This window comes from Eptesicus fuscus, chromosome 6 (assembly GCF_027574615.1).
Source record: "Eptesicus fuscus isolate TK198812 chromosome 6, DD_ASM_mEF_20220401, whole genome shotgun sequence".
Taxonomy (NCBI): domain Eukaryota; kingdom Metazoa; phylum Chordata; class Mammalia; order Chiroptera; family Vespertilionidae; genus Eptesicus; species Eptesicus fuscus.
Window position 1 is genome coordinate 39,935,055 of NC_072478.1, and position 25,754 is coordinate 39,960,808.

The 25,754-nt window shown below is 40.1% G+C and overlaps 1 protein-coding gene across 3 annotated transcripts in view; it reads right to left on the reverse strand.

The window, feature by feature from the left end:
- PALLD (palladin, cytoskeletal associated protein) overlaps window positions 1–25,754 on the reverse strand; it is a 406,101-nt gene that overhangs the window by 210,393 nt on the left and 169,954 nt on the right. For all 3 annotated transcript variants that reach the window (XM_028152632.2, XM_054717655.1, XM_054717654.1), the window contains exons 2-7: window positions 25,106–25,284; window positions 13,707–13,773; window positions 12,368–12,473; window positions 9,891–9,965; window positions 5,696–5,837; window positions 4,835–4,858 (exon numbers count right to left, since the gene is read on the reverse strand). In XM_028152632.2, coding sequence (XP_028008433.2) covers window positions 4,835–4,858; window positions 5,696–5,837; window positions 9,891–9,965; window positions 12,368–12,473; window positions 13,707–13,773; window positions 25,106–25,284 — 593 coding nt within the window. The remainder of the gene's footprint in view (window positions 1–4,834; window positions 4,859–5,695; window positions 5,838–9,890; window positions 9,966–12,367; window positions 12,474–13,706; window positions 13,774–25,105; window positions 25,285–25,754) is intronic.

Below are 25,754 nucleotides of genomic sequence, written 5' to 3' on the forward strand. Positions count from 1 at the left end.
AAAGAGTCCTTCACTCTGCCAGGAGAGGAAGAGTTCACAAGCCAGCCAGCCTTCTAGAAGGGTATGTAGGAGGAAGACGGGAAGTAGGAGCATTTAAAATTCTAAGTGTTTCTCCATTTTCTGTTGGTATATACTCACATGTGCCTTTCTCGTCTCTCCCCAGAGATTTAACCAAAATTTCTTGGTCCATGGAATGCTAAGTATCTTAGTAACGTTTTTAGGTGCTCCAAATCAAGTGATATACCTAACAGCTTCATTTGTTAAGGAGTTATCTCCAAAAAATTTAAGTATTTAGGTCTTAAGAAAAACAGTACACATAAATGTAAAGAAATGGTTATTGTCTTATTCCTAAATAACCACAAGTACTTACTAATGGATGTGTGCATCTGTTGGATTCACAACCCTTCTCAGAATCAGAATGAACACAGCAGCCTCATTTCATGTCCCACGTTGATTTTCATGTGGTACTTACTTGTTACCACATACACATAAACTGTTACCTCAGCTTCACACAGTTATGATGTCACAGGAAAGAATGGAGAATGATCTAACGTTGAAACTCTGAACTATTTTAAACTAGTATTTATATCTATCAGAAGTTGAATATCACAACATTAAGGCACCTCCATCAGTTCCGTGTGGCACCCTGGGGTACCTTGTCACACAGTTTGGGAAACAGTTTTTATACAGCCCACTGTTGTTTTACCCACCATCAGAACCTGGATTTGAATTACATTCTTCACTATGTACAATCCACCGGAATCTCAACAAACACCCTCACCACTGCAGTCCTGCAACTCAGCACCTTAACACATTTAACAAAATGTAATCTGCTTCACATTCTGAATCACAGAATCAAACGTGGGCTTGACAGCGCTCGAGCCAGGATGATGGGTGGCACTGGTAGCAGAGATTCATATTGAAAGTAGGAGACACCATACTTTTATATGTATAATTCCCCAACCAGTAAGACACTTTTTTGTGTTTTCAATTTGCTTGGTATTACACAATGCTATAAAAGTAACTCAATACAGTTTGTGGTTGTTTTCAGACAGCTGAGTAAGGGCCTGAGTATTAACAGCTGTCAAATGAGTCTCCTCTGCTCTCCGCCCACCCCACCCCCATTCCCACCAGACTAGTCTTTGAAGGATCCAATCAGTGAAAAGTCAGAATGTCAAAGAAGAAGCCCAGAGCAGGTAATATGACAAACGGATGTTGGTCTTAAGGAAGCTGACTTAGCTATTAATGCACAAAACAGTCTGAAAAGATTTCGTGATGCAAGCTGACTTCTGTCTAGACAGAGAAGGGGGTGTAAAAACATATGAGACAGATACAACACAGTAGTGACAAGAAAAACCTGTTTCAGTTGCACAAATGCATAGGGAGGGAATTTGCTAGTTCCTTCTTTATCTAAATATCTAATCCCTAGTGGCGCTATATCTAGGTACTAGTGAATTTCAGTTTTATTTCTAAAGCTTTAAAACATCTTACACATAAATAAGAAATGGAAGGATAGTGAAGAGAAGGAAAAAAGAGATAAAAAGAATGAGGGACATACAGAAAGAGAGGGAGGGAAGGAAGAAGGGAGTGGGGAGATAGAAGGGAGAGAGGGTAAGAGGGAGAGTGAGAGGGAGGGAGGGAAGGAAGGAAGGAAAGGAAGGAGGGAGAGAGGGAGGGAGGGAGAGATGGAGGGAGGGAGAGAGAGAGAGGGGGGGGAGAGATTGAACGCAAGCCAGCAAGGAGAGAGCAAGAGTGAATATGTGAGAGGAAGAGAAAAGAGGGTAATAAAATCCGAATGCTTAAATATGTTCCTGAATTTCAAAGGCTATTCATGTTTTAGCATTTGGAAAACATCACTGACCTAGTCCTATAAAATTTATCTCTTGTCTCAGATCGAGTGTAGTCACGTCTGTTTTTCTCCTTTCCACCTAACAGTGGCTAAAAACCCAGCTATCAGGGAAGCCAGTTCCTACATATATTTTACATAGTTGAATAGTTCAGTGGTCTACTGGATATCACAGTCCATCAGGTGATTTAAGGAAAGTAAACGGTTCAATCTGTATTTTGTTTTTCCCTGACAAAGCTGAGAGTCAACTTCAAGGTCAAGGTAAGGAAAACATTTGGCTACTAGTCTAAGAATCATGATCTTACCTAGTTGTGTCAGGCATGCCAAAACATTGTTTAAAGACAAATATGTTTCAACATTCGCTTGTTCTGAGGTTCTTACTCATGACAACTCACATAAATAGTGGCTGGGACAGTCCATCATGTGTTTAAAGTATTTTTGCTGTTGTTTAAAAAATATGATCATGGATTGAGCGCTACATGCCAGTTTCAGATTTCCTGAAGCAGAGCATTTTAATGCTCCACTATAAAAAGGAAAGGAGCGATTCTAATAGTGTGTGGTAAATACAACGGTGGCAAAATTATCTAAGGTCAGGGAAAAGTAGTTCTTATAATATATAGTTTTTACTGTATGGACAGATTTGCTTAAAATATTTTCCTACCAAGAAACATTTGTTTTAAGCAAATGCTGTTATTGTGGTTGGAAGGGAGGAGTCTGTTTTCTTAAATGCTTTCCGATCTAACAAAAGGGAAAAGAAAAATAAGAAAATTCCATTAACCAGGGGAGGAGAAACTGTTTTATACATTACGAGGACATGCAGTTTAAAAGGAAGGTCTTCCATAGCCTTGTTCAAGCTTTTGTCACGTTTCACCAAAAGGCATTTCAGTAAGTTCTAGAGGTCATATTATTCCAGGAAGCGACTGACGACTAATTTCATTACATAATTCATGATCAAAACTACATATTAGAAGCAAAATGGCAATCCACAACTGAAACAGGAGTATATGTGGTATGAGGAAAGGGAGAACAGGGTGGAGGGGAAGGGGGTGGTAGGGGATGCTTCTATCCCTCTCCTTGCCTTAGCCAGTATATTGAGTGTTTTCAACTTTTAAACATGAACATACTCAAAAACTAAACCATGCAGTTTCTAACAAGTATTTTGAATTTTTGGATGATGGTTAGTTTATGATTTCCAAACACACATCTTGGGAAACATTTCATAAATCGCCACCACCTCTGTAGGTGAGGACAATGGATAACATGATGAAAAGAGTTCATTGAATTCACTCAGAATCCAAAACTGCAACTTTAAAACCAGTCCTAATGTGTTCCAGTAATGTTTTCAGAATTTTTGTCCCAAGATTCTAGTTTTATTTGTACATAAAGCATCAGAAGACATAAATTGCTCCATATGACTCCATAGATTTGTTCATATAAACTTTCTTGCAGATAAAAGAGGTATTTGGTGCCTACTTGCTCTCTCTCTCATTCTCTCTCTCTCTCTCAGTAGTAAATGCAAAAGGTATGCCCTAACTCCCAATAGGATTTCCATCTTAGCTCATGCAGTAGATTGAGTCTCAGAAGTGTCATGGATCAGGGAACCGACATTATGCCCTTCTACACAAAGACGTATCACAGACATCACACAAAGCTGTGTATTTCCATGGTTTGGAAGGGGACTACAGTATTTGATGTGGTGACGACACATTTAAGTGGAGTGACGTGCTCTAATTGTAACGCATGACAAGAAAGCAGCAGATCAACTCCAGCTATTGCCCAAGGATGCTACTCAGAGTCCCTTAAACTATGGATCCCCATAGGATCACACTCTGCTTTCAATGACCCAACACTCAGAAGTGAGAGGTTCAGGGCTGAGCACAGTGATCTGAAATGCAGGAGCCCACAGAAAACCTCCGAGCTCTCAAAGAAGAGGCAGCCTCAGGTCAGGGATCCTGAGGGAGGAAGGATCTGCCTGATGCTAAAGCAGAGGCACACGTGTGATTGTCTACCCCCGTGGTCGGCAAACTGCGGTTCGCGAGCTACATGCGGCTCTTTGGCCCCTTGAGTGTGGCTCTTCCACAAAATATCTCTGCCTGGGCGAGTCTATTTTGAAGAAGTGGCCTTAGAAGAAGTTTAAGTTTAAAAAATTTGGCTCTCAAAAGAAATTTCAATCGTTGTACTGTTGATATTTGGCTTTGTTGACTAATGAGTTTGCCGACCACTGGTCTACCCTATGGCAAGGGGTAAGAGCAGTGACTTTGCCGATGGGAAAAATACCAAAGAAAGGGGTCCCAAGGAGGCTGCCCTATGAAACACCTCGGCAAACATTTCTGTTCCCTTTACAAAGATCATGTTAGCCCATGAGGAGTCAGAAATATATAAAAAGTCTGAGGCCAGAGAAAAGTTGGACCCGATGCTTCTGGGTAACATAGCACTCAGATGAGGTCAAATGACCCGATAATTAAGCGAGATGCTAGGGCAAGATGACTTTCTTCATGCTTGTAGGATAGTAAAATTTTATGGCTTGGGGCACATAAATGAGAAATGCCTGGCGGTCCACGCTGCTTCTATCTCGGGGCTGCTCTCATGCGAGACTCACTTCTACGCCGGGGAGTCTGGCTGCTGGCGGGTTTGGTCAGCAGAAGTATGCAGCAGGCCGGTCTTGTCTACTGGAGTCTTAGGAGAATGTTTTTTCAACATTAGCTTAGTGGGCTTTCGGAGTCTAAAAGACTATATTTTAAAAAGCCTTAAGTCACTGAGCTTGACCTTCTTGTCTGAATGGAACTTAATGTTTTACTAATAAAGGAGTTGATGTAAAATGCAGTGTACAGACCCCATGATAAAGAAGATATTGTCTTTAAGGGGGTTTCACATTTCCAGGGAACTGCAAAAACATTGTTCTGCTTATGGCTTTGAAACAGACACAAAGAACTATTGAAACCCAAAAGATACATTACCAAAGGGGAAAAAATAGAAAAAGCTTCTTACCAGGTTCAGCGGTAGATCGAGGTTCTGTTTGCCACACGAGAAAAAAATAAATTAAAATGTTTTATTAGAATAGGGTTCCATTAATAATAAACCTACCTCTCTTTTCCTATTACCTAGTCTAGGACAGGTCTGCGGAAATGTTACAGACAAACTCCCTATCAGCAGAGCAATAAAGTGATAGATCAATTTATATTTCTACAAATACAAAAACTCAAATTCCAGTAACAGCTTACACTAGGGAGTTATTTAAACTGCAGTTCATAGAAGGTCTTATAGGAGCTTGTAAGCCTTTTAAAATTATTTGCCCAACTTTGAGCTCAAATGTATGTCTTTTTTTTTTTTTTAAGAAAGAACATACAACTTTCATCGGAGTTTCAAAAGGGTCCGTCAGTGAGCACTTTAGCTTTAATTTACTGGACCCCTCACATTTGCAGAGTATCTGATCTCACTCTCTTTGAAAACAGAAGTCAGTTCATCTAAATGACTAAACCCTTGCCCTAGCCAGTTTGGCTCATTGAGTAGAACATTGCCCTACGGACTGAAGGGTCTCAGGTTCGGTTTCGGTCAAGGGCATGTTCCTCGGTTGCAGGATCCCGGCCCTGACCGGGGGGCAAGCAGAAGGCAACTAATTTAATTGATGCGTCTCTCTCACATAGGTGTTTCTCTCTGTCTCTCCCTCTCCCTTCCACTCTCTCTAAAAATTAATGGAAAAAATATCCTTGAGTGAGGATTAAAAAAATAAATAATACATATAAATAAATAAACAAACAAATAAATAAATAAAATGACTAAGCCCTTGCTCTTTCTGAAGCTTGAGGGAAGACGGCAGTTGGATTTGGGAGATGGGGCACCTCTCCTTACTTTTCTGTAGAATTCGGAAGTCTGGAGAGTCCTGGATCTCACTCCCTTGTCGGAACCACTTGACCTGCAGAGGGGGCGCTCCTCGCACCCGGCACTCCAGCACCACCACCTGGCCCTCGGAGGCTGCTATGTTTTGCAGTTCCTGAAATTCGAGAACAACACTGACCATCAACTTTGGTGCATTTTTACACAATCTCACAATAGAATACAACTTCCTAATCGCAGAGAGGGAAAAACAAAACAAAACAAAACAAAACTTGCATCAGAAAAGAATTTTCATTGACTCAGATGAGGAGAAACAGCTTTAAATCCATTCATTATCATCAGCTTTTCCTAAACTCCATACAATGAAATTAGCATGGTTTACCCCTGGGCCTGTTTTAGAAATGTTGGACTGGTCTGCAAATGGATGGACTCTTTTGGACTTAGGGAATTTTACGGTGACAACTGTTACCTTTCTCTATCTACATGTAAGAGTAAGCTGGTAGGAATGCATACTTCTTAAAACAATCACACACCCTATGAATGTAGATTCCTATGAAAACCAGACAGGATGAGAAAAAAGAGACACACATTCATTTTCCCATGCTCCAACCTTTTCATGTACTCCCCCGCCATCTCTGCCCAACTGGTTCCCTACGTCAGGTTGATTAAGATGAGGGGCTTTGGTATTTTCTCATTTTGACGTGCTGAGCAAAATGTTTAAAAATGCAGCCTTTTTCTCTTCTTGACCTTCAATTCCACCCCCTTACTATTACGCTTGCGGCCCCCCACCCACTCCAACTCCAGACCAATAAATTTTTGCAACTCAACAGATTAGAGATTAATTTGGCTTCATAGAGACAAAGAGGTAAAGCTTTTATATACTTGTTATTAAATATCAAAAGATTAATATTTCCCTTACGTATGTCCTCTCTCGACCTTCCTCATCCTGGATCACTTACATTTTGACTATTTAAACTTCTGACTAAAGAGCATTGGCTCTGATACAGAGTCTGTACAACCCTTAATATCATTTAAATACAATAAAGTAGTTCACCTATACATAGACCAAAAGCAAACACATTCACATGAAGTGGGCATGTGTGTCTTTTTTGTTAGTTTGTTTTTTTAGTTTAGTTTTTGAATTATTTGAAAACACAACAAATCCCATGCTGGAAAAAAACATATCCTGTTTTTCTGGCGAATGGCCTTCGGTGCTAATGCGCTATGGACATCCTCAAAGTCATGCTGTTGGCAAAAGTACTGAAAAAGTCTACAGTAAAGTCTGAGAAGGCATTTGATAAGCATGTTGGGGGTTTAAGAATGTCTTCAAGTGAAAATGTTAAGATTATTAGCTATTTCTGACCGCATTCTTTCTCCCACCTGATTTTTACTTGTAGAACATTTTTGGTTTTAGATGGACTGTTACTTTCTGGTTGGGTCCAGAAACAGCTAACCGAGTGCACCATCGCGGGCAAGTGTGGCTCTCAGGGCTCCGCTGGTGTGGATGAGTCCCCCCGCCCCCCTCCTCCGGGCCTGGCCAGGAAGCCATTCACAGGAGATCACAAGCGGCACCCAAACATTTTTCATGTGTGAGCTTACGGACACCAAAGGAGACTCTGATTTATCCCTAGGACTGTGTGTTTGGTTTGAACGTTAGAAAGTCAGAGATGTAGGAAACGGGATGGGTGGATGCCAAGGACCTTAAGCAGTCAAAATGCCATCGTTATTCCAAGATTACAATTTGGCTCCTCCTGGAGCAAACGTTTTTATCTTGGCAAAAGCCCCAGCTAAACACAGTTAGCCATTAGGAGAACTCGCAGGAGCATAAAGCAGAGCCCTGAGGGACACGAGAGCCAACCTTTAAGGTTGCACTTGGCAATCTGGATCATCCATTCAGGGTAGCATTTGGGACCCCTGGTGTTTTAGGGACCATATAGGGCATCTCTGGACATAGATCAATCACGTGATACTGTGATTACTCTGAGGTATTTATGTGGGAAGAAATGCCACGCGGAGCTAGTTGCTCTCCTGGCCTCATGTGTGTCCCTGCTACTCAGTCCCACAGCCACACCAGTTCTGCGGCTCCAGCGAAGTATGGTGGCCCAAAGGCAGAGGTGCTGGCTGCGAACCCAGGGGCTGTTTCCCAGGGCAGTAAGAGAATATAGAAGGAGGCCCGCCATTGGACTGGCAAAGCCCACCTGCTGTCTGCTGTCAACCATCACGCCCAAGAGAAAGCTGAAGAAGATGCTACTGTCAACAAAGCAAAGGCTGGCTCGAGTTCTTGAGATGGGCAGATTTAGTTTCTAAACCTGCCTCTCCAATAATCACAGCCCAGGCCCACAAGGAACCCTGCAAAGCAGGGAGAGACATTGCACAAAGGGCAAAGGGCAAGAAAAGCAGATACAAACAAGGAACGAAACAACAGTGTGGAAAACAGATGGTCCCCAGTCCAGACACAGGAAGTGGAGTCCCTGGAGATGCCCAGTGAGGTGTGCTCTCAGCTTCCCGTTACTCTACAGTTTGAGATTTAAAAAAAAAAAAAATCAACCTCATTGATTGTAGAATTTTGTTTTTCTTTTCACGAAGCTGACATAGAATGCTGCATGGTTCTCTTTTTGGAAAGAGGGAAACAACACTAATAGGATGTCTATGTCTCAGGGGCTGGATCGCACAGAACAGTGTTGTGTCTAGTGTTTGAGGATTTCCCCCAAGGCCCAGGAGGAATTCGGTAACATCTCCACATGCCAGGCCTCTGTGGCGAAGGAAAGCAAAATATTCTGGTCTCCTTTCTTCCCCTGAGGCCACCAGCATGGACTTTATTTGCTTAAACCAAGAGGTGTGTTGAGCCCTGATATTCCCAAATCAACCATGTCCCAGGCAAGAATCCATCAGGAAACATGGACTTTCTGGGGATGGTCTCGTAAAGCTGCTTGTGGAAAGCTCTCAAACGGCATATAAATGTGATGTCCACCCTCCGCAAACCTTTCTTGTTCTAAGCATCAAAGGACGACTTCACTGGCTGTTTACAGTGACACTGGTTTACATGACACCCGCCCCCCCAACACCTGTTTTTTTTGGTAGTTTATCCAGGAGGGGACTTTCAAAGTTGTTGCCAGCTATTATCATTTGTTGTCTGTGTTCTACAGTAAATGGTCTGTTTATGAAAAGATCCTTAATAAAGATGGATGTGGGCTGGCTTAGGAGGAAAAAAAAAATCATTCCCTACATAAGGAAAATGAAAATGCTCTGCTTTACTGCCTCACAGAAGTTTTCTAGATTTGCTTGTCACATTTGTCTTTAGTTTACTTGGAACTGAGTTTTGTGAAAAGTGTGAGGTAGAAATCAAGTTTAATATTTTTCACCTCTGCTGAAGAATTCATTCTTTACCTGGTGGTCTGCAGGTTTCTACAGGTATTGGAGTGGGCTCTATTCTGACTACTTGTCAATTTGTCTAGCCTTGTGCCAGCTCCATACTATCCCAGTGGTCTACACTGAGGAAGTTGTGTTGCCCCCAAGGGCAAATCTCACCCCTTCCATACCACCACCTTATTTTTCTTCTTCAGGAGTGTGTCTTGGCTAGTCTTAGTCATTTTCTCTTCCATCAAACTTTTAGAATCAAATTGCCAAATTCAGTATTAAACAAATAAATACAAGAAACCCACTGGAATTTTAGTCGATTTGCATTACATTTATAGATTAATTTGGGAGCCATGACTTCTTTAGCCTACCAGTCCACAGGCCTGGCATTATCTCTCCATTTATGGTGGGGGAGAGGGAGAGGAAGAAGAAATGCTTGGAACCATTTCTGAGTTGAGCAGTTGTCCAATGAAATGGATGTCATTCACCTTGGCAATGCAAAACACCAACTTAGAACAAACTGAAAGTCATTAAAAAAATTTCTAGAAAGCTAGCTGGTTTTCCCAAGCAATATCCTAGATGGAATTTTGTCCAATTTTTTTCTGTCTTGGCTTTGCCACTCTACTTTGACCTCTATCAGGCCCCTGACCAGGCCCACATTTCTCAGACCCTTTATAAGATTATAGTCACATAGCCCTCATTCAGTAAATATCTACTGAGTCCCAAAAGGTAACCATGATAATCAGTCTACTGATCTATTCCTTTACTTTTTAAAGATGCTGCACAAAGCCACATGTGAGTGAAATTTGAGCACCAAAGAAAATACAGAGAATGAGACTTGCAGATGTCAGACCTTTGTAAAAACAGGAGGAAAGTAGGCAGAAGTGGTTCCATCAGGTCTGCAGAGATACGAGGTTGGACTGTGAACCTGAAAAAGCAGAGACACATGGATCAAATTCTAAATACATAAATTGCTGAAAAGATGGACTCACTATGAAGGTCGCTCCATATGAATGAAACGAGTGAATGCAAGTCTCTCCATATATCATTTTGCTGATCTACTCTTACAGCACAGACACTGTCTGCTTCCTCGTTGCACATCTGTTACTCTTCTCTATTCAAAAGGACATTCAAGGCAAGAGTCCCCTGGTTCCTTAGGGATCCATGCACTTTAAAATGCTATTACCAAATGGATTTCTGTGTGTGGGACTTCCACAGGGGTCTTTTTACAAGCTCTTACAGGCATTATATATATTTTAATATAGTCTGGATTCATTGAATCAAAAGCACAAGTTACTGGAATTGGAAGATAAATAACCAAACATCTACCTCTCTTATTTTTAACTTGTATTCCTTTTTGGTATAGATAAGGATTATAGGAAATGAAGAAAAAATATATCCTTTTTTTCTTGATGTTCAAAACACAAAGGTGCTGAAACAATTACTGAATGGTGCTCATCTCTGGAAAAATAAAAGGATTTCAGGGTAGTGAATGGAAAATATTTCTTTGTGCCCAGTCACGTATTTTCAAACACTCTGGATTCATTCACTTCTATATAAGTGGTTCATAGTTTTTTAACCAAAGATAATGGTGATCTGGTATTATATGTCCAAGTATGCCACTGGACATCATGGAGAATGCTGGCAGAGTGGCAGAGATGTTAGGATGGTGGTAATGAGCCTTACTCATTATCCTTGTAAGACTGTTATGGGCTTCTTATTCAGGAGATCTAAGTCTCACTTTTCACTGTCTTTTTATGTGCAAAGAATATATGAACACTCATATAATATTTAGTCTGTGCCAGGCATTGTTCTAAGAGTTATATGGAAATTAACTCAATGAATCCTCATGACCATCCTTTGAGATATTACCTTTAATTTGTGGGTAAAAAAAAAAAATAGGTAAAGAAAGGTTATATTACTTGTGCAAGATATCTTAGCTAGTAAGTGTTAGAACTGGAATTCAAACCCAGGCAGTATGAATTCAGGGCATTAACCTTTACGTCACTTTGCCTATAATAAAGCAATGGAGTTTCTCTGAGCACTTCATTCTCCCAACTGTACAAGTGGGATATATTACCTCCCATTAAGTATTCCTGTAAAATTTAAACCATTTAAATGTACAGCTTACATTATGATGATACCTACTCATTTAGATGCATGTGTGTCTTTCTGCTTTTAGGCTTCCCTGTTATACCTTAGTACAGCCTATCATCTCTGAGAAGTGTTTCATGTGTGTATTTCCCGTTTCCCATGCACAGTGTATAAACTGGGAATGGAGCTGGTGATATGTATTTTTTTCTGTTGTGAAATGCCTAGCACAGTGCAAAGAATTCATTAAGCACGTAAACGTCAAACATTAAAAAAACACACAAAAAAACACCTCACTGATTTAATCAGAAATATTTCTATAAATTCCATTCTAGTTTAGGGGTTTAAAGGAAATACCTACTATATATGCCACTTCCAAGTAACTTATATTGATGGGTTCTTTTCAACTCAAAGGTCTTTTCTCTAGTGCCTGCATATTCTACATATCACAGAGTATATGTCACACACCTGTAATTACTAAAATACCTCTGAGTGCACGGTAATCCTCACAAAACACACTTAACAGACGTGTAAGGAATGAGCTTACAGTTCAGGGTATTGGGGGAAGCTTTTATGAGTGTTGTATTTAAAGGTGATCATCATAGCACAAAGGCAAAGTAACATACATTTGATTTAGAGACGTTTAGATTTTAATATTGTTACTTAAAAAATTCATGTTGTTTGTGTTTGCAAAATAAACTCATTACAGTTTCTTTCCAGTCATTAGTATTGTTATTCTTTTCTGGATAAAGCAGTCTGACAACAAAATAAAAGAAAGATAAAAATGCATGGTAAAGTCAAATTTGAATTTTTTTTCTTATTATCTGTTCAGTGCTTAGAGGATGACAATGAATACCTGTGTTGGTATGTAGACTTCTCTTGTCTACTCATTTGTTTAAATGAAATAATAAATTTAGCTGAAAGGAAGAGAGCACATATGAGAGGGAATAATCAAATAGTCGCAGATAAAACAGGTATCATTTTAGCAGATTATTGGCTACTAAAAAGGGAAGTTCTAATGGAAATGCAGATGCTGACTGACTGCTGGTGTGGCTTTGGTATTATTTTTAGTGGATTAAAAGGAAGACCTTTACCTAGCATTTTCTTTTCGCCCCGTTGTATTTCCACTTAGAAACTATTTCAAGGCGCAGACTAGTAAAATGAAAGCTATATTCTTTAAACCAAGAAGTGTGCTAATGAGTTCCACTCCCTGTGGGCCCTGGTCCTAGGCACACTGACCTGCTGAACAGGGACAGATAGCGGCTGAATCACAGCTGTGGTCACTCCTGTCTTTGGAGACGACGATCCTATTGTCAGGGACACGGACGTTGTTTTCTTCTGAGCCCTGGAAAACAGGGAGGCAAGTGTTCAGCTGGAATTTTTTTAAAAAAAGCAGGAATTACTCTTTAAAACATTTCCACAGAATAGCCCAGTTTCTTTTTGTGTACTTAATCCACTTCAACTGTTAAGTGCTTCAGAAATGGGAAGGGCTACAATAGCTGTGGCCAGTACATGCAGAGAATGAACCTTATAGATATTAGCAAAATAAACACACGGATAGAAGAGTAGCTGTACGTAACACAGCTATTATCGGTGAACCTAAGGTGTTGAACTTGAGAATCTGAAAAGACAATGCTTAGAAAAAGTCTAATCTCCAGGAGTAGGAAGATATTTGGAATCTTTACGGTTAGGGTTCTATATTTAATTCAAAGTTCTGGTTGTCTGTTTTAAGCCTAGCAGCTGTTCTTTGTTCTGGTTCTAATTTTGTGAAGTTGAGAGTGTCTTGAAATTTTTGTCTTTTCTTAGTGCATACAAGTTAGTGAGGTGTAGACAAAGGTTAAGAAGAATTGGTTTCTACACCAAGTTTTGTTAGATTGCTGGCTGTGGAATCCCAAGCGAGCCGTGTGACTTCACTCAACTTGATCCTTCTCTGAAATGAGAGGTGGGAGAGTTCATATAGGATCTTATTAAGGCCCCTTTAGCATTAGTGTTTGATACTGAATGGATGTAATTGTTATGTATATACCAGCAGATCAAAAGAATTTAATATTGTCTCAATATTCATAGTTTTCTACAAAACGGTTGCAGATTTTATTTGATTTTTTGAGAAATAATTAAGATATTAACATTTTACTAAGAATCCATGTCTTTGTAGGAAGAACTAAATAAATTTTAAGATTTTCATGACAAGATCTAGCTAGAAATAGACTTTGTTTAAATGGAAACACATTGCGGGCCTAATGAGATATTTTCCAATTTATATAAATACATTGACCCTCATTTATTTTTAATAGTGATTTACTACATTGTCTCTCAACATGACTGCTCTTGTCATAAATTTATAACTGGCTAGTTGTCTCTGAAACTAACATTATCTATGGTTAGATTTTGGCATATCGATGATGAAATGCAGACTTCAAAGTTCAAATTCATAAGTTAAAAATGACATTCCAAGTTCAAGTACTTGATCCTTGATTGACATCAGTTGACCTTTTTCTTAAAAACACAACCGGTGGCTTCCTACCCCAATTCTGCTGCCGTTCTTTGCTATATAATTGATGAAATCATAAGCACTTACTGTGGCATTGCTCCAGGTTTCGATATGAAAGCTAAACTTTCACTGTCAGAATCTGTTGAACTGGTACCTAGGAGAGTTACAAATAATAATGAAGTTAATATGTAAGTAGTATCTATAATTGCTTCAAAGAGTAATGTTCTTTATTTTTAAACAATATCATAGTCTTATTTTGAAGTAGAGAATGGTTCAGACCACCTTTACTTGGACTGCTTCTTCAGAAAATCATTTAAAAAAAAAAAAACAACTATGAAAAGCTTTCTTCAAAGCAATGTGTTTTTAATGCCAGATTTATTATTAATTTAATTTTTATCTCTTTGGCCATCACAACCATACTTTTAAATGGCTTATAAACTATGAAATAAATTTGAGTGTGACTGTGAGCAAAAGAGTCATGGTTTTAAACTTTAACCCTCTCCCAAGAGATTTCATGGCATGAATTATTAATGTCTTCCTTACTCATTAATTAGGAAATGCTTTCTGACTCTTAAACTGGAGTGCGGCAGTGGCTTCATTCTTGAATAAAAGGGTCTCTGACTCTGGATCATGCCTTCCCAAATTCATTTGTGTCGTTACTGTTTTTGAGTTAAGGGTCAGATTTTTAGTCAAAATGCATACATTTTCATGCACGTATTTTGTGACAAGAGATTTTAGGTAACATTTAAAATAACCGTGATAGTTTAGAAGTATATTCTTGATTATTTCCTTTATATAGCCCAAGTCATTTAAATTATTTATTTTAAACTATTTTAATGTAAAATAATACATGCTTACAGAAAATTAACCAAATATCACAGAATTGTGTGATATTGTAGTAAAAACCTGTTGGTACCTTCCCTAATGCCATTCTATATATGTTAAGAGTCTGGTGTGTGTTTTTCAGATAAATTTAATGTGTCAACACACATACATTTACATACATATTTATATAAATGGAATCATACTATATATACTCTTTGTAATTGGTTATTTTTGCCTATCAATACATTCAGAACAGATACATTTACTTACTTCTCTTGGAGGGCTGCCTAAAGTGTTCCTTCCTGTGACTAAGATATGTTTTCCAGCCTTTGATTGATGTTGAAACAATCACGTTTAGGTAACTCTGCTGGAATGTTTGCTGTCCCTTCCTATTTATTTCTGTAACTACCACCCAGCAGAGGCTTTCTTCACCTAGTCCCTGGACTACTGCAATAGTCTTATTTGGTTCCCCATCTCTCTCCCTCTCAAATCTGTCTTCAGCCTGTATGAGATTAGTGTTCCTATCTTCCAGAACTTCCTGGACTTCCACATCACATAACCCTGATCCAGAGAGTGGAATATGATCCCTGGTGTATAGCCCACTAGGTAATGGGAAAACCACAGTGGAGAAAACACACACACACACACACACACACACACACACACACACACACACACACAACCTGCCTTTGCAGAGATTCCATTCTTTTGAGAACATACACAATGGACAAGGTAAATAAATACATGGTATGGTGGTGAGTGATATAAAAAACATGTTGCAGGGTGGTGTGTTGGGAGCAATGGGAATGCAGTGGGAGCAATATTAAGCAGAGGGGCCAGGACAGTGCCACCGAGGTGGGGACTTTAAATAGATGGACATCCCGTGTTGGTAAGGGCTTTCCCTTCTTGGCCTTTTCGTATGCCTGTACCTTTAGTAATATTACTCATTCCTATAGGAAACTCCTACCCAGTCATTTCTGGATAGTCTATCTTTTAAGATGAGCCTACTCATTTTTCTGTGCTCTGTCTTCTCTGGACTCCTAGTGTTCTTGTTTACATTACTCTCACCACTTATTACATCGCATCTGTTGGAAAGTTTTAAGTTCTCTGGGAAATGAAGTGGTGTTCGGAAGGGAACTACCAATTCTTCAGTACTTATTATTTGCCTGGCTGTCTGCTAGGCACCTCATAGCATTTAGTTATTATAATAACGGACTTCACTATGAGGAGAGTGAGATTACAGATTACAGATAAGGAAACCGAGGAGCCAGGAGTTTAGGTAATCTGCATAGGGTCACATAACTAGGAAGCAGAGGTGGCATGGCCCGTTCCATCTGACCTCCATGTACGGAGCATGTCTGCATTCCTCGGAGGGCTCAGCTTCATGTCTTGCTCATGGCAGGCCTTTAACTTCTGATGGAATGAATGGAATTAAGGAACTGCAAGGTTTGTGTAGGGAGGGGCAGTCGACTTTGCAACCAGAGAAGAGCAGCATCTTGGGGTGGTGGGTGGCAATGGTGGGAGGCAAGTCTAGAAACGCAGGGTCTGGAATACCAGGGCGGAAGTGTTCGGACTGTCCATCTAGGCACTGAGTGGTGACTGGGAAAATTAACTGTGCAGGATGAACTGAGGGAGAAGGGAAGAGGGGGGCAGCAGAGCAAAGCAAACAGCAAACCATGTAAGGAGGTGATAGACAAGGAGAAAGTCTGATGAGGAGGGACTAGTAGAAGCTGAGCAGGGAAACTGAGAAAAAACACAGTAGGCTTGGCTGTCAGAAAGTCATGGGAACCTGACAGAGATCAACTGTATTGGAGTCATGAGAGTGTTCAGAGAGGCCTGGCAAAAGCCCTACGGGAGCGATCACAGACACTCTAAGTGGCCTGAGATTGGGGAGAGAAATGGCTATTTCTCATATAATTCTGAATATTTATATCATTTTAAAAAATCCCATCTGATTACCTCTATTTAGAAAGACATTCTTATTCTCAATATTTTTTTTTTTACTACCTTTTTCTAGCTGATTTTCAGAGACACATAAAGGACCAAAAAGGGTAGTGTCCCCTGGTAATACATTCGCTAGTTTTCGCACACCTGCCCAACCCTTGTGAAATCTCAATGTCACCTTGTGTCTCAGGTGTCAGAGCAGCTCTTGCAGATGGTAGCAGATCAGATCTCCCGATCTGTGCCAGCCGTTCCCTCCCCTCCCCTCCCCCAGGGCACCTTCCCTCCCTCCCTCTCCTGTCTCCTGCCTGAGTCATCTGCTTTGCACCTGCTGGTCAGGAAACACCACTCCTGTCTCAGGCTAACATTTTTCTCTGTATTTATCAAACCATCAGGCCCAGTGTTTTCTGCAGGCTCCAATCTGAAGGAGGCACACGTTCCAGCCCTTGCTGTTACTATCTATCTGTGTATCAGATATTTACCTGCTTAAATGCTAACTGTTCCTGTTTTGCCTCCCACACAGAGCAAAGGAATCAAACACTGTGTTCTCCACTCCACTCTAGGGATAAAGGGCGGGTGGAAGTGTCACCAAAAATGAGCCTCCTCCCTTCACTTTAAAAGGTGTTACCTTTCCACCCTGCCAGCATGGCTCAGTGGTTGAGCATTGACCTATGAACCAGGAGGAGGTTCATAGGTCAGGGCATATGCCTGGGTTGCAGGAGGCAGCCAGCCGATCAATGATTTTCTCTCATCATTGATGTTCTCTCTCTCCATCCCTAGCCCTTCCTCCCTGAAATCAATAAATATATATTAAAAAAAGGTATTACCTTTTCATTTTTAAAACTTCAGCAATTTAATACTTCCTTGTAGGAAAAAAATGCATAAAATATACAATAGTGAAAATTAAAGAAAAAAATCATTTGAAATACCACTAACCAGATACTTTGGACCACATCCTTCTAAAGTTTATGCCTATGGACATAGAAAAATAATTAAATATATTTTAAAAAGTAAGATGACAATACTATTATACTGCTCAATTATTGTTTTTCCCACATTTAATACATGTCAATAAATAAATATGTACCTTTGTAATTTTCTAGTGGCTGCTTCAAACTCATTCGTGTGGATTCACCATAATTTTATTATTCCATTATTAATGGATATATGTATTATTTCCATTTTAAAAAATTTCACCAGAAAGGTGTATAAAATTGCAATATAACAAAATGCCCATATTCACGAAATTACTACTTTTATATTTTTGTCAATCTGGTATATTCCATGATTTTTAAAAAATGTGTACTTCTGAGTGAAAACAAATTAGATGGAAATCACATAGCTTCAGGAAATAAGAAGTCTTCTTAAAAGCAGATATCAACCATTAAAATATATATATATATATATATATATATATATATATATATACACACACACATGCGTGTGTGTATTTTTTAAATCCTGAGTTTAGTGAATCTCATCATGAAGTTCATCCTTTTGTACATGTTTTGCCTTTCAAAATTTAAGGACTAACTATACTCTGGCCCCATTACTCATTTTTCTCCTCCCTTCTTTCTCAGTTGCTATAATTACCAGCACAGCAATAATCACTCAACAAGCTCAAAAAATCTGAGTGTAAATTCTGTTGCCACTGCTTTCTATTTTATGACCTCATGCAAATTATTTAACCTCTTAGTTACTCAATAATATTTTAAATAAAAGTAGGTTAAATTTTAAAAACCAGGTACAAAAGAGTACACAGTAAAATATACAAATATAGAACATAGGATAGTGAAATTCTATGTGATTTTTATATTTTCTTTTTTTATGCATATGTTTTAGATTTTTAAAAATGAAAATGTGGTGTGTTTTTTTTTTTTTTTTGTAATAATAATGATAGCTCACACTATGTGCCAGGCACAACTCTAGGCAATTAACTCATTCAATCCTTACAACAATCTAATTTTCTCCATCCACAGACAGAGAAATTGAATTCAGAGCCAGTGGGTGACTGTTCAAGGTCATGGTGGCTAGGAACTAAGCTAGTCAGAAAACATTGTGAAAGAAGGGCCAAACTGGGCTCAGACTCCTTCAGCTTCTCTGAACACGTTTCCAAAAGCCAGCAGAAGAATCCTTAGGTTCAACAAGGCTTTTTCTTGCTGGGATCAACAGGAGCAGTCACTCATATAACGTCTTAGGATGCGACAAAATGTCACTTAAAAGGGGCATATGTTTTATTTGATCATTCAAAAAAAATTGAGAACTTAGAAAAAAGTATCAACTAGAATCTGTCAGTATGCACCAAGCTTGAATATTACTACCCTCTCCCTACCTTTTTAAAATTTATCTTATTGTATTTTGCCCATCACTATTTATCCCCTCTATGCCCTCTTTCACCTCTATCCCCGTCCCCCACAATCACCATACTGTTGCCCATGTCTATGAGTCCTTTTTTTTAAAAAAATTTTTTGCTCAATTCCCCCTCCCCCCTCGCAGACTCCCCCTGCCCCCACCTGAGCTGTCTGCCTGCTTTCTATCTATGAGTCTGTCTCTATTTTGCTTGGTAGTTCAGGTTGTTCATTAAATTCCACTTATGAGTGAAACCATATGGCACTCGTTTTTCTCTGACTGGCCTATTTCCCTTAGCATAATACTCTCCAGGTCCACCCAAGGTGTCACAAAGGCTAACTTTTTCCTCCTTTTTATGGCAGAGTAGTTTTCCACTATAAAGTACCACAGTTTTTTTATCCATTCGTCTACTGATGGGCACTTGGCCACGCCCTACCTTTTTAAAGGTGCCCTGCTCTCCTCTCTATCAGACCCAACTCCTTATCCACAAGGTCCAGTTTAATCTACATTCCTTCATGCCACATTTCAGAGCCACCATCCTGTCCTGTTTGGTGCTCCTAAATCTATAATGACCTGTGTAATCCCTTTTGCAATCAGGAGGGGTGGGTGGCGGAAACTTGACATGTCTGTATTTATTTTGTGTTTCCCTTTCCTACTTACATCATGAAATTCTTGAGATTATCTCGTTGCTATCTAGTCCTTGAGAGTCCTTTGCTCACCATCCAGCACCCATACAGGCCAGTTTCAGTTTCCTTTCTCCTTTGCAAAGACTTTGCTCTATCTTATTCTCCCTCCATTCTACAAAATCCACATTGTGTGTTTTTTTCTCTTGGATTATTTTGATTAGCATATAAACAAACTATTAATTCTGGTATGAAAACAAACAAACTAACTGCAAAAATCCATCTTTCTTATCCAACTATTCCACATCTGGGTATTTATCCAAAGGAAACAAAAACAACTCAAAAAGATATCTGCACCCTCATGCTCATTGCAGCCTTATTTACAATAGCCATGATATGGAAACAACCTAAGCTTCCATCAATGGATGGATCAATAAGAAAATGTGAGATAGACACACACACACACACACACACACACACACACACACACACTCTCTCTCTCTCTCTCTCTCTCTCTCTCTCTCTCTCTCTCTCTCTCTGTAATATTATGTATCTATAAAAAGAAGGAAATCCTGAAATTTGCAACCAAATGGATGAACTTTGAAGGCTTTATGCTAAGTGAAATAAATCAGACAGAGAAAGGCAAACACCATAAGATGCACTTATAGGTGGAATCTTAAAAACAAAAAAAGCACACACCCAAAGTCATAGATACAGAGAACAAAATGGTGGCTGCCAGAGGTGGGAGGTTAGAGGGGTGATGAAATGGTTGAAGGGAGTCAAAAGGTACAAACTTCCAGTTATAAGATTAAGTCTTGGATATGCAATGTCTGGCATGACAACTATAGTTAATAATACTGCATTATATATTCAAAAGTAGATCTTAAAAATCCTAATCACAAGAAGAAAAAACTATAGCTATGTATAGTAATAGATGTATGGGCTTTAAATAGACTCATGCTGGTGATCACTTCATAATATATACAGATAACGAATCATATTGTACACCTGAAACTATTATTATCTGTCAATTACACCTCAATTAAAAATCTTTTTTGATCGCACACTTTTCGAATCTGCTCGCGTTTGAACAAAACGTCCTCAACACAATCTATTATTTGTTGCTTCTCTTTCCATATTTTGCAAGCTTTTCTCAACTCACTGCATTGGATGGTTGGTCCTGTCCAGGTTGCCCAAATCCCTCCTGTTAAACATCCACAGCTGCCAAACCCTGCGGTTTCCTCCTGCCCTCATCTGAGTGGACCCTCAGCAGGAATGGACAGAGCTGGCATCACCCTCCTTCCTGCACCGCCCCTCCTGCCTCCTGCACACACTCTGCCTGGCTCCTCTCCTTCCCTGGCATCTCCCCTCTGGGAACTTGCACACCCAGGAAGGATTATCCAGGCTCCGACCTGGTTCCCTTTCTGTCTCTCCCTCCCTTTCTACCTGGCAGGTATGTCCAGTCCCAGAGCCTTCGTTACTATTGACGTCCTGATGCTTCCAGATGTTTTACTCAGCCCTGTGGGCTAGACTGTAGGCGTGTGTCCAATTACTGACATGACACACCCACTTGCCTACCTAAGTAGGAATTTCAAACTTAGCATGTTCACAACAGCCCACGCCCTTCGCTGTCCCCTAACCCTGCTCCTCCTCAGCCCCCCCCGCCCCCCCCCCCCCCCCCCCTTTTCAGAGGTTGGCAGCATGGTCCACACACCTGGTAAAGCTGAAAGCGGTGGAGCCGCCTGGTTCCTTTCATCCCCTCAGCCCCTCATCCAGTCCACCGTGTGCTCAGCTTTTGGAGCCTACCTCTGAATTCTTAACCCAATTCTGACTCTCCCCCCACCTCCTGTTACACCATCTCCTCCTGAAGTCCCTCGTTTCTCCTCTGTGCTGCTGCAACGGGCTTCTAAGTGGTCTCCCATTATAAGCTAAAGCAATAATTTTAAAAAATATAGGGTGTGGCCAAAGTAGGTTTACAGTTGTTCCTATGGCAACAATACAGTAACTAATAAAAATGCAAGAATAAACGGTTTTGTGTTCTCACAAGTGTAAGCCTGCTTTTGTCCCACCCTGTATAAATCAGCTAATGTGACTTTCCAGTTTAAACCCTCCATGATTTGTGATGTTATTGAGAATCAAGGCCGCACTGCTAACAGTGACCACAAGGCCCTACGTCTCACATGAACTGGCCCCTGCCCCACCCTCCCAGCTGTCTCTTCTCTCTGATGCTCCAGCCACCCCGGACTTCCTCTGCTCCTCGGACACATCTGGTCCTCCCCTCTCAGGGCCTTGTGTTTGAGCCCGCTGTGTGGAGCACTTTCCCCGTCTTCCCGTGGGTTTCCTCTCGGGGTCCAGGTCGTAGATCAAATGTCATCTCTTCAGAGAGGCCTTCCTGATCCCCGGACCCCAGCAGCCACCTTTACTTTCTTCCCAGCACTGGCTGGTGTTGGGATGGCTGATGAGTGCACTGCTCTATTCTCCCTCCTCTTCGGGAGCGTCAGGGAAGTCAGAGCACAGGCCCATCCTATGCGCCTGCGTGCCCGCTGTGTCTACATCACTTCCTGCCTACGGTAATTCCTCAGTAAATTCTCCACACAGTGCTCCACATGTGCCCTGAATGGCTTGAGGTGATTACAGCAGCCTCAATAATGAGTTCATCTACATTTTGTTCTGGAGTGAGTGGTGAAGAGGGCAGATTCAGGGGTCAGACTGCCTGGTTGTGAATTCTGGAATGCTATGTGTGCGTGTGTGTGTGGGGGGGGGGGGGGGTGAGCGCCTGTGCACATGTGTGCACATGTGTGCATGTGTGTTGTATGTGATCTTGGCACTACTTAGCCTCTATAACAGGCGTCCTCAAACTACGGCCCGCGGGCCACATGCGGCCCGCCAAGGACATTTATCCGGCCCGCCGGGTATTTTTGCCGTTTTGTTTTTTTACTTCAAAATAAGATATGTGCAGTGTGCATAGGAATTTGTTCATAGTTGTTTTTTTTTAAACTATAGTCCGGCCCTCCAACGGTCTGAGGGACAGTGAACTGGCCCCCTGTTTAAAAAGTTTGAGGACCCCTGCTCTATAAGCTTCAATTTCCTCAACCAGAAAATGGAGGTAATTTTTCATATAAAAATGAAGTGCTGGTTCCTAGCTAACACGAAATTAAACAGTAGCTAGTTCTTAAGCTATAATTTCTTTTGTATCGCTCTAAAACTTGCCCCATAAGACAGTGAAATTTAGACGGTTTCCAACCAGCAGGTTGTTAAACTTTTAGGAAAGGCTTTGTTTGGATTTCTAAATTCTACAGAAAACTTCCTACACTCTGATAGACCCTTGGTGACTACATGCTGACCTATTAATGACATGCTTTAGGAAACAATTCAGTGGAGAGATGGCTGCGTCTAATTTAGTGCTGGCTAAGTAAAATAGGAAGATTTCTTACTTTCAGTCATAATAGCCTAAGGATTTATCTAAAGTTCTTGTTCTCAGGGATAAAAGTATACTGAAATCTCTCGGGTATTTTTTAAAATTATTATCCATATTTTACAAGGCCAGTGAGCTAGTTTTTTATATTAGGCATAGGAGACTGAATCTTAATAGCTCTTTATTCTAACTCTGTCCAGCTTCCTTATCCCCCTCTTCACACACAGTCTATCTGAAGTCACAGACTCCTAATGGCGGGTTGGCTAAGTGAGTTCAGTGTTATCATGTGGGAAACTGTGCATTGGCCAAAATAATCCACTGTCTTTGCTGAAGTCCAGGCCATGAAACATACATGCACATAGAACTAGGGGTGCATTTCCCCACACTGAGTAGCTCTTGCAGGTGATTTCAAAGGCGGAAGAGGACTGGTGGTTCAGGAGCTTCTACATGGAAAACCACATTTAATTAAAGTCAAGTCTGTGCTGTGGATGTTTTGGGTCTATCAGAGTTAGACACTGAAACCAGTTTCACAGATAGAGACATTTTTCCTTTTTTTCATATAGAAAGTGAGTGTATCTTATAGATACTGCAGTTAATTTTTAAAATTCATTTGTAACCATATAATACTTCATATATTTCTATTATATTACTTATTACAATATCATTTATCATTTTATATTCTTTTTAAAATATGTCCATCTCTGCTGTTAGATATCAAGAACTGTGTCTTAATCATATTTTACCTGCACTGTCTCACACACACAATAGGGCCTTAAAAAGTGCAGGCTGAATTGAGTCCATAGGCTATAACTTAAACTGATGTGAATTCATTGAGCATCTGTAGCATAGAAGCAGTACACACTAAAATTCACCCCAGTCCTACCAGTGCTGAAAGCAAACAGTGTTTAATTTTAAGGTGCTCTACCTGAACTTGGATTTGGGTGACGAACCTGATCATCCTTAACAAACAGGTTTTTAATGGAAGCTTTAAGTTCCTTTTCTTACATTCTAAAATAGTTCAAGGAGTTTGCTACACTGTCTGCCCAACACTAATACTTATTGCTAACCTATTAAATGTTAAAAACCTTTGTCATTCTTTTTCTCTTACTTTAGCACTTTGATGTATGTATGACACAGTGGTTAAGAATATGGGCCCTGGGGAGAGACTGCCTGGGTTTACATGCTTGTGTAACTTTGAATGAGTCCCTCTAACCTCTCTGGATCTCAGTTTACTCATTTGTAAAAAGGGACTACTAATAGAACCTCATAGGCTTTCAGTGACGTTTAAATGGTTACGTATGTGTATTATGTGTGCATTTATAAGTCCCATGTAAGCATTAGTTACTACTTGAAACAGAATGTTTGCTTTTATTAACAGGGAAAGGTCCTCCGAGGAACTCACAGATGTTTGCTTTCAAAGATAATGCAGAGGAAGCTTTTAGCAGAAGTCAAGGTGCGCACTTTTATGAGTGATAACAGTTACTTCTAAAACCAAACTGTCAGTTCTTGAAGGAGCTCACATCCTGCTTTCTTCTACTTTAATGAAGAAATGTGGCTGTATTAGACATTGAAAAGGAGTTAAAAGATGAAGATTAATGTGCTGGAGACCTCAGGAATTTTAACTTTCTTTCTGTATTTTAATTAGTATTTGAAAAGCAGCCAATTAATAATATGCATATTGATTTATGGATTTGGAGATGATATAACACTGCGGTGCTTAAAACACTTCCAACTTAAATTATTGGCATTGATCACAATGCAAGGATAATGTAAAACTATATATACTCTGATACCAAGTTTTCTAGTTCCCTACAGGCTGAGTCTTGTCCAAAGCGAATTGATAGAAATAGAAATATTCTATTTTCTGCCTGCCCCATCTTTAAGTCTTACTTAGCAGGAATAGCAGAATCTTAAAAGAGGGAAAATTCTAGAATTTAATACAAATGAGAATACTTAAAAATATTCCCTTATTCTCATGATTTCCTAAATAATTTAGAGTTTAACTTTGGTTGGCAGATACAGTATTTCAATATGTTTCCATTCTTTTTTCCCTAGAGAAAGCAAAAGTGAACTGGGTACTTTACATTTTAAATAAATGAATGTAGCTGAAATGTTTCAAATGAAAAGGAACACATGTTGACGTTAGACGCGGTTGCTGCATGCCCAGGTGTTGTAACTGTTCGGTTTAGTTACACAGTTTTCGGGAGAAACGAGTTCTGCATCACAGCACCATTGTGCTGTTTGCACTGGGGAAGCGTATTTACAATGAAGCCCTGTGATGCTGAAGCTGTTAGACCATTCACACCGCTGACCGCTGCAGCACACCTCCTCACCTTCAATGAACACCTCGGCGGATGTTGTGTCTGAGCCGCTGGGGTTCGTAGCCAGACAGGTGTAGCGACCCGTGTCTTCCTCAAAGGCTTCTGCGATGACCAGGGTATGCAGGTCCCCACCCTCACAGTGGATCTGAATGTCAGGAGTGTTGTGCAGCTCCTTCCCCTCACAGAACCATCTGCAGGCCAAACGGAGGCCAAAGGACAGGAGAGAAAGAAAGGAAATGGTGGTGGTTAAAATAATAAAGCAGAAGTGGAAGGCTGGATGCTCTATAATCAGATGCTTGTTTGATCAAAAAAGACCCAGTGATCCCACTTCTAGGAATATATCCCAAGAAAACAGAAACACCCATCAGAAAGGATATATGCACCCCTATGTTCATAGCAGCACAATTTACAATAGCTAAGATTTGAAAACAGCCTAAGTGCCCATCAGCACATGAGTGGATTAGAAAACTGTGGTATATCTACACAATGGAATACTACGCTGCTGTAAAAAAAGAAGAAATTCTTACCATTTGCAACAGCATGGATGGAACCTGAGAGCATTATGCTAAGTGAAATAAGCCAGTCAGAGAAAGATAAATATCACATAATCTCACTCATTTGTGAAATATAATGGACATAAACTGATGAACAAAAATAGAAC